General features: G+C 60.9%; 1 protein-coding gene across 1 annotated transcript; it reads right to left on the bottom strand.

The window, feature by feature from the left end:
* Window positions 1-79: 79 nt before the first annotated feature.
* MDK (midkine) lies at window positions 80-5,485 on the bottom strand. Its single transcript, XM_075754545.1, has 5 exons — window positions 5,347-5,485; window positions 1,795-1,878; window positions 1,533-1,694; window positions 1,263-1,424; window positions 80-823 (listed from the first exon to the last, which is right to left on the bottom strand). Exons 2-5 carry the CDS (start codon window positions 1,871-1,873, stop codon window positions 798-800), a joined length of 429 nt encoding a protein of 142 aa, XP_075610660.1. The 5' UTR covers window positions 1,874-1,878; window positions 5,347-5,485; the 3' UTR covers window positions 80-797.
* Between the last annotated feature and the right edge of the window lie 2,112 nt (window positions 5,486-7,597).

The raw sequence follows: 7,597 nt of genomic DNA, 5'->3' as shown, positions 1-7,597 counted from the left end.
AGTGGGGTCGGCAAAGCTGAGGTTTGCTGGGGTTTCCTGCACAGCAGCACCACGTGGGGATGATGGGTGGGTTCAGAGGTTTTTTTTTTTAAAAAGATTTTTATTGGAAAAGAAAACAAACCCCATTTTCCAAAAGAAGCGAGAGCTCCCACCCAGCACTGGTGTTGGCGTGTCGAAGGCAAAGGAGCCACAGCCCAGGCATGGACACACACGGTTAGAAGAGATGGAGGAGTGGGGACGCGGTGGTTCCTGGGGACGGTGGCTTTGTTTTCCCCAGCTGTTGCAGAAAACTCCTGCCCTGGCCAAAGGGATGCTGGAAGAAGCCCCCCCATGCTGAGAGCAGTCCTCACATGGGTGAGGGCATGTGAGTGATAGGGTTACTTGGGCGTTCAACACCCAGCCCTTCCCTCCGGCACCGGTAGCCGGCAGAGGAGCGGGGAGGCTCCCAGGCTTGCCAAAGGATGCGCCAAAGGCAACTCCTTTGTGCTGGAGCACGGAAATATGTGTGTTCCCATCCCGGCTCTCCAGGCGCATCCCAGCAAACCCCAACACCAGCCGAGAGCAGGCGAGGGGGACGCACCAGCCGGTGGTGAGGAGGGGGGCCGCCCCTCCTGCGGGGCAGGTGGGTTTGCTCTCTACAACACTAGTGATTAAAACAAGGCATCGCAGTGAAAGAGGAGGTCATGGAAAAGAGGAAGGAGAGGAGGAGGAAGACTGGAGTGTGGGCCGGCTGCAGCTGGGTGTCCAGCCCCATGGGCACCATGGCGAGAGGCCGACGAGGATGCTGGCTTCCCGCTCTAGTCCTTCCCCTTGCCCTTCTTTGCTGCATCCAAGAAGCACAGGAGACAAGATTTAGTGTGTCTGCTGGCAGCTCACCGATCCCCAGGTGCTGCCATGGCAGAAATGCAGCCAGCACGGCTCGCTCAGCCCGGTGCAGGGGCTGCATCCCTGGGGGCAGCCTACCCCCACCATGCAAAGCCAGGTTTTGGACCAGCCCCACTGAGGAAAGGGGGAAATCACCATCCCACCGAAGCTGATGGTGACTTGAGGGGGGACCAGGGTTTTTCCTAGCAGCACCTGCTTCCCACCCAGCCAGCAGCTGGACTTTGGGGCTGCCACATGTGCTGATGCAGAGGGAAGAGCATCCTACGTGATCCCCCACACCACTGCCAAAGCTGAACCCCAATGGACCAAGCTACCCCTGAAGAGCTCCTGCCCGTCCCAGCAGGACCCTTTGGGGGACAGGGGTGGTAAGGACTGACCTTTGGACTTTGACTTGATCTTGGAAGAGCAGGGCTTGGTCACATAGACGATCTCCTCGCACTGGGCATTGTACAGGGCTTTCTTCAGGATGCCAGAGCGAGTCTTGACGCCTGTCTGAGCGCTACACCCCCCCCAGCTCTCAAATTTGTACTTGCAGTCGGCTGGAAGAAAGGGGAGAGGCGTCACAACCAGCCAGGACCTGGCATGGGCAGCAGCCCCAGCCACCCAGCCCAGGGTGGTCCCCAGCCACCCCATCACCATGCACCCACCTCCAAACTTCTTCTTCCAGTTGCAGGGGATCTTGCATTTGAGCTTCTTACTCTCGCCTTTGCAAGTTCCCTCACGGTAGCCCAGGCCACAGTCCTTGCTGTTGGGGACGCAGGGTCCCCAGCGCCAGTCCTCGCAGTCAGAGCCGTCCTTCTTTGTCTTCTCTGCGAGGGAAGGGGGAGTGGGTGCTCACTGCAGGGACACGGGAGCACACCCTGAGCTGCCCCTCACCCCATCAGCCCCCCACCCCAGGCTGCCCCTCACCTTTCTTGTTCTTGCCAGCCTCAGCAGTGGCAGCCAGCAGGATCAGTGCCAGGAGGAAGAGGAGGCCCCGGACCAGCATTCTGCCTGGGGAGGAAGGAGAGAGTGAGGAGGGTGAGGGGTCGAGGTGCGATGTGGCAGCGAGGAGGAGGCACGGCGGGCTGTGGCCAGCCAGGCTGGGAGTGAGACAGCAGCTGCCTCCATTGCACAGATGCGTGCGTGCGTCCGTGTGTGCGCGTACACCTCCATGCCCTACTCATTGCCACCCGTTAGACCATGTGTATTAATTGCAACAGGAAGGTTAATTGTGCATCTCGGCAACTGCCTCTGCCAGGGAGCTGTTGGGCTGAGAGCTTGTTCCCATCCCTGCAGCCCTCCAATGCCCTGCGTGTGGCCGAAATGCTCTCTGTGGGGACCCCCGCACCCCACACAGCAGCTGGGGAAGGCGCTTTGGTTGGGTGCACCCAGCACCAGGCAACCCCAGGGCCCGAGCTGCTCCTGCTCCCAGAAAGCAAAGCATGCTGGCAGTGGGGATCCTGCTCCCCCCTGCTGGTCCCCTGCCCCCACTCCCCTGTATTTCTCTGTGGCTTCTTTACTCAGCACCCAGCAGGCTTCCGCCCCACACCAGAAAGTCCTGGGACTGGAGGGGTGCAGCTGCCATAGTACCTTTCTCCAGCTCCACAGGAATCCGGGGTGGGGGGAAGAAGAAAGCCCAGCAAAAACAAACCCGCTGCCATGAGAAGTCTGAGAGCTAAATCAATGGATGCAACACCAAAAAAATAAAGTCCCCATGGCATGGGAGCTTGTTGGAGAGATGGAGTGGGAAAGCACCCATGCATGCAGGGGGGGTAGCGTGCATGTGTGTGCATGCACCTGGAAGCATGTCAGGGACGAGGGTGCATGCACACAAGGGTGTAGCTGCTGGGGCCCTGCCCCCGCCATGGTAGCCTTGGGCCAGGTGACGGCTCTCCTCTGGATCCTCCATGGGACACTGCTGCCAACACTGGGGTCCCAGCTCCCACTCCCAGCAGGTGTTCAGATGTGCAGAGTTGGCGTCTCAAGTCTGATAGTCCCTTCCTTGCTCCCCCAAAGCCTTTTAGGATGACACCCATATCTGTGTGGCAGCAGGAAGCCAGCAAATACATCACACCTGCCCTGGCTCCACAATGGGTTTGGTGGGACTGGGTTGTAGAGGTCAGGACACACCATGTGCCCTGGGGGACATCAGTGCAGGGAAGAGCCCAGGGTCAGCATTTGCTCCCTGCCCCCAGGCTCCCTGGGCAGAGTGCTGGAGAGAGCAGCTCCCCGCATTATTCAGGCTCCAGTGCACTCACCTTTTATGCGTCCGCTGCCGCGAAGCTGCCGGCTTCGCTCTGCATTGAACTGTCACAGGGAATTACACAGCCCGGCTGGCTGAAGGCGCAGCCGAGGGGGTGAGAGCTGCCTTCCCCCTCAGGCCCAGCCTGGCCGGGAGCCATTCTGCTGAGCATGGCACAGCTCAGCCCTGTTCCCATCCAGCTGCCTTCAAAGGGGACAAGAGCTCAGCCCAGACAGGCTGGTTACAGATGGCAAGGCTGGGGCTGAGCAGAGTTACGGGCACTCCTGTCCTGCTTTCTGCAGCATCTTGGATGAGGCAGCACCTCTGACATCTGCACTATTCACTGCATCCCCCTGACTTCAGGTACTCTGTAAACTTCTTCCATCATTTGCTGCAAAGCATCTCCCTGTGCTCCTGCATCTGCCTCCCAGCCCAGCACCTTCCAGCTCAGGTCCTGCAGATGTGGCCTCCAAGCACCCAGGGCAGACAGGCCCAGGTGCCGTGCTCACCCTCTGCTCCCTACAGCATGGGAACCATGGGGGCCTGCCCATGTGTAGACAAGGAGGTAGGAGGGGAGGTTCCAAGGGGCAGCCCAGCTACAGCCCCAGGGACTCCTGGACCTGCTCCAGGCTCTGCCCTGCACATCACATCCCCCAAGCAAAGGTCTGCAGGGACCCTCAGCCATGGCTCATCCTAAAGCATTCATAAGGGAAAGGCAGTGCAGTTTTCCAAGTGGTTTTCCAAACAGTCTGATCCCTTCTTTGCTGGTCAAACAAGAGCTAGCTGTTCCTGGTCGGGCTGCCAGTGCCATCAGGCATGTTCACAGAGCCCAGCTCCTCCCGCATCCCTGCGTGGCCCTGGCTCCTCTCCTGCTCAGATCCCGGCTGGTGCTCACACCGTGTTGGTCTCTCCCAGGAACGGGCTGCATGAGCAGAGCAGCCTGAAGCCTGGCCACACCATGGCCATCACTGTTTCCCCTTCTTCCCCTCCTCTAGCTGCCCTGGGTTTGAATAATCTAGGATCAACCCTATTAAAAAAAAAAAAAAATCACCTGGTGGTGCTGAAGCAGAGCCCAAATAGCCACCACTGCAATGGGAGAGCCTGGACGCCTCTCTGGACACTGCTCAGGGCTAGGTAGTGCCACCGGCAAGTGCCTCTCCTAGCATGGACCACACCATCCTCCCCGGCTCCTGTCCTGGGAGCAGGTCGGCTGCTGGGCTGTCAGCCTCTTCGCAGCCCCCTCTTCCAGCAGCGGGACCTCTCGGCTCGGCTCAAATTGCAGCTGGCTTTGGCAGAGGTGGGCGCAGGACTGCTGCCCTCCCTTCGCGGGCTGAGCTGCCCCCCAGTCTCCGGGCAGGGAGCCCAGCGCTTTGGGGAGCCCATGGCTTGGGGTACCAGCACCCTGCCAGCAGGGATTTCCCTGCTGCCAGGAGAGGGGAGACAGCTTTTCCCCGTGCGCCAAGGCGTTAGTATGACCAGGAGGCTTTGCTGGAGGTACTGGAGGGGAGCAAAGCCGCGGGGCTGTGGGGCTTTCCAGCAGACGGCCTCACCTTCCCCTCACAGCGAGGAGAAGGTGCTACGGGGAACGGGTTTGGGGCAGAGAGGGGAGCAGGTAGCGCCATTCCACGCTTCTGCCCTCTGCTCCCTCCCCAGGGCAGGTGCTGTGCCATGACCCCAGTACAGCCCCTTCCCCTCCGGCTGGTCTCCCCCCTCGCCCCCCGGAGAGGCTGGCGGTGGCCAAGCCCGCTCCGGGATAGCTCCCCGGGCTCCGGCCGGAGCATCTCCCACCACCTGAGCCCTCCCCTAAACGGTGTGGGTGCCCCCCAAGGGTGGGGGGGACTAAGATCCCGGGCCACTGCCTCAGCCCCTGCCTGCTCTCCAGGACTCCTGCCTCCCTCCTAAACTTCTTCCTCCTGCACCCCCAGGCACTTCCCTGGCTCCTCGCAGGCGAGCCCGCACTCGGGGGGCCTGCTGCCGCCGGGCCCCCTGCCCCTGCCCTGGCCCTTCCAGCAGCTCTTCCCCAGCCAGGGCCATGTCCCTCACCCCGGCAAAGCCCCTTCCCCCGCCGGGGAGCCCTCAGCCCGGATTACTGCCGCCTCCCCGGGAAGGCCTGGGGGAAGGTCGCCGTTCGTCTTAACCGGAGGCGCCCATCCCCGTGGCGTCGGGCGGGTGGCAGTGCCGTCAGCGGGCGCTTGGGGTGGGGGTCCGACCCCGAGTACCGGGGGGCCCACACTCACCTGCGGTGCGGAGCGGTGCGGAGCTGCTGCCTTTGTGTGGCGGCCGCGTGCGGAGCCCCCGCGCAGCGCACAGCGGCCCCTGACGTCGGGCTCGGCTGGCAGCAAAAAGGTGGGTTTTTTAGCCCAAAACTTTTCGCAAGCTCCTCCTCTGCCCCCCCCCCCCCCCCCAGCCAGGCACAAAGGCGGGACGGCCGGCGGGCGGAGGGGCGGCCCCGGGGGACAGGCTGACACCCCCCCCGCGGCCGGCGGGAGCGCCGCGCCAGTGAGTGTGTTGGGCTCCCCGGCACGGGACGCGGAGCCTGAGGGGTCAGGCCCCAGTGGGGCACGTCCTCATGTCCCCCCTGCCCTGGACGGGGTGTCTCACCTTCCTCTGGTCTCTGCAACGTGGTACCAACGAAGCCGTGGAGTTCAGCCGACCATGCACCCCAACATGGCCAAGTGGCTGAAGGGGTGCAAGCTGGGCAGGGCTCCCCTGGGGCCCACCACTCTGAGAGCGACTAGAAGATGGCCCCTGGGGCACCCCTGGGTCTAGATGGAGTGAAGGGAACCACCCTGGTCTCCACCAGCTCTGTGGATGCCTCCTTCCCCATCAAGGCCACTGGCATTGATGGAGGACCTCTCATGGTCTCCTCCCTTTTCACTCTTCTCTGCTTGCTCTGCCCCTCGTGGGAGGATACCAGGCAGGGAGGAACCTGCTCAGCACCTGAAGCAGCACATCACTTTCATGCTGGCCCAGGTGTCCCCCCAGCCCTGTCACTCATGACCTGCCTGTCCCCAGCTCAGCCATGCTGCAACCCTTCTCCTTGGACCAAGCAGTGATATGAGATCAGACTGCTGGTTGGGGATGAAAGGACCTTGCAGACATGACTGCTCCCTTCCCCCCATCCACTCCCCTTTCTTAAGAGGTGAGGAGATGCAGGGGCTGAGCCAACTCTCTTCTGGAGTTACCAGCCAGAAAGGCAAGTGTCATGCCAGAAGAATGGGGCTGTGGTAGGGAACGGAGCCATTTTTCCACTCCTTACCCTGAAAGAAGGCTGCTGAGAGCCGGGCCACCACAGGTGGGGTTAGGGGGGGCTGTTTTTTATGAGCTGCTTCACAACCAGCAATTGCTTTCTGAGAGATTCCTGCATTTAGCTCACACCCTGCCAGCAGTTTCCTGAACATCTGCAGAGGTTTAGAGTAGGGCTGGCAACCATGGAAGCGCATCATCTCCCCTGCTGACTGCACACACAGCAACGGGTGCTGCTCTGGGTGGCAAGGGGTTTGGACACGGTGGCCTGTACCTTTGAGCACAGGGTGCAGAAATGGATCCTCACAGCTGGACAGGTAGCAAAGCCAATAGTCCCCCAGCCCCCCATCGCTGGGCCTTTAAACCAAAGCTGAAGAAAGCTGCAGAGACAAACTTCACGGTCAAAAAGAAGGGGAAGGGCCTAGGTGTGCTGCTTTTGGCTGGGGTTCAGTGGCATCAGGTTTGCAAGACTGACTTATGGGACTGTGATGAGCAAACCAGGGCCTGGTGGAGCTGTGAAAGAGCTGAGCATGGGGCAAGCACTGCTGCTTTTCTTCAGCCATTTCTGGCCAGAGAAATGTTCTCCATGCCAGAGACCCTGCTGGGGTCCCCAGGGCAGAGCAGTCCAAGGTGCAGTGAAGTCCTGTGTGAATTTTCACTCCTTCCTCCATTTCCAGCCATTCCCATTCCCTTCCTGTTGCCTCCTCGGGCTGGGGACCAGGAGACAGCTGCTGGCTGCATGGGAGAGCAGAGATGTGTTGGTGCACATCACTCCCCGCAGTGGCTGTGCTTGGTCCCTTCAGGCCATTTCTGAGGGATGGGGAGGGGAACGGCTCCTTCCCCAGCTCAAATAAGCAGCAGAAGGCTGTGTTTGCAGAAAGGGGCCTCATACCGAGGGAAGGAGGGAGCGTGACCAAACCAGGTGTGTTTCCCTACAATTGCTTAACTTGAGCTTTTTACCTCTAAAACTGTCACAAGATAATTCATGGCATGTCAGCTCCACATTTTCCATCTCCAGTCGAAGCCTGATCCTGGGGGAACTGTTACTGCACAGTGCAGCAGTGCCCGTGCGGGGACCGAGCTGTGCGCGGGGAGACTTTTCCCTGTTCAGACTTGTGGAGGTGGGCATGTGGCAGGTAATCATTAACGCAGCCAACTGCTGTCATCTCAGCTCTGTTTAGCTGGGGCTGGGCTTGCGCAGCCTTCCCCAGCCTGCACATGTGCCCCCCCCACCCCCGGTGT

Source organism: Balearica regulorum, chromosome 5 (genome assembly GCF_011004875.1).
Source record: "Balearica regulorum gibbericeps isolate bBalReg1 chromosome 5, bBalReg1.pri, whole genome shotgun sequence".
In the NCBI taxonomy this organism is placed as follows: domain Eukaryota; kingdom Metazoa; phylum Chordata; class Aves; order Gruiformes; family Gruidae; genus Balearica; species Balearica regulorum.
Note: the sequence above shows the minus strand (reverse complement) of the source record. Positions and strands in the feature narration are given on the sequence as shown.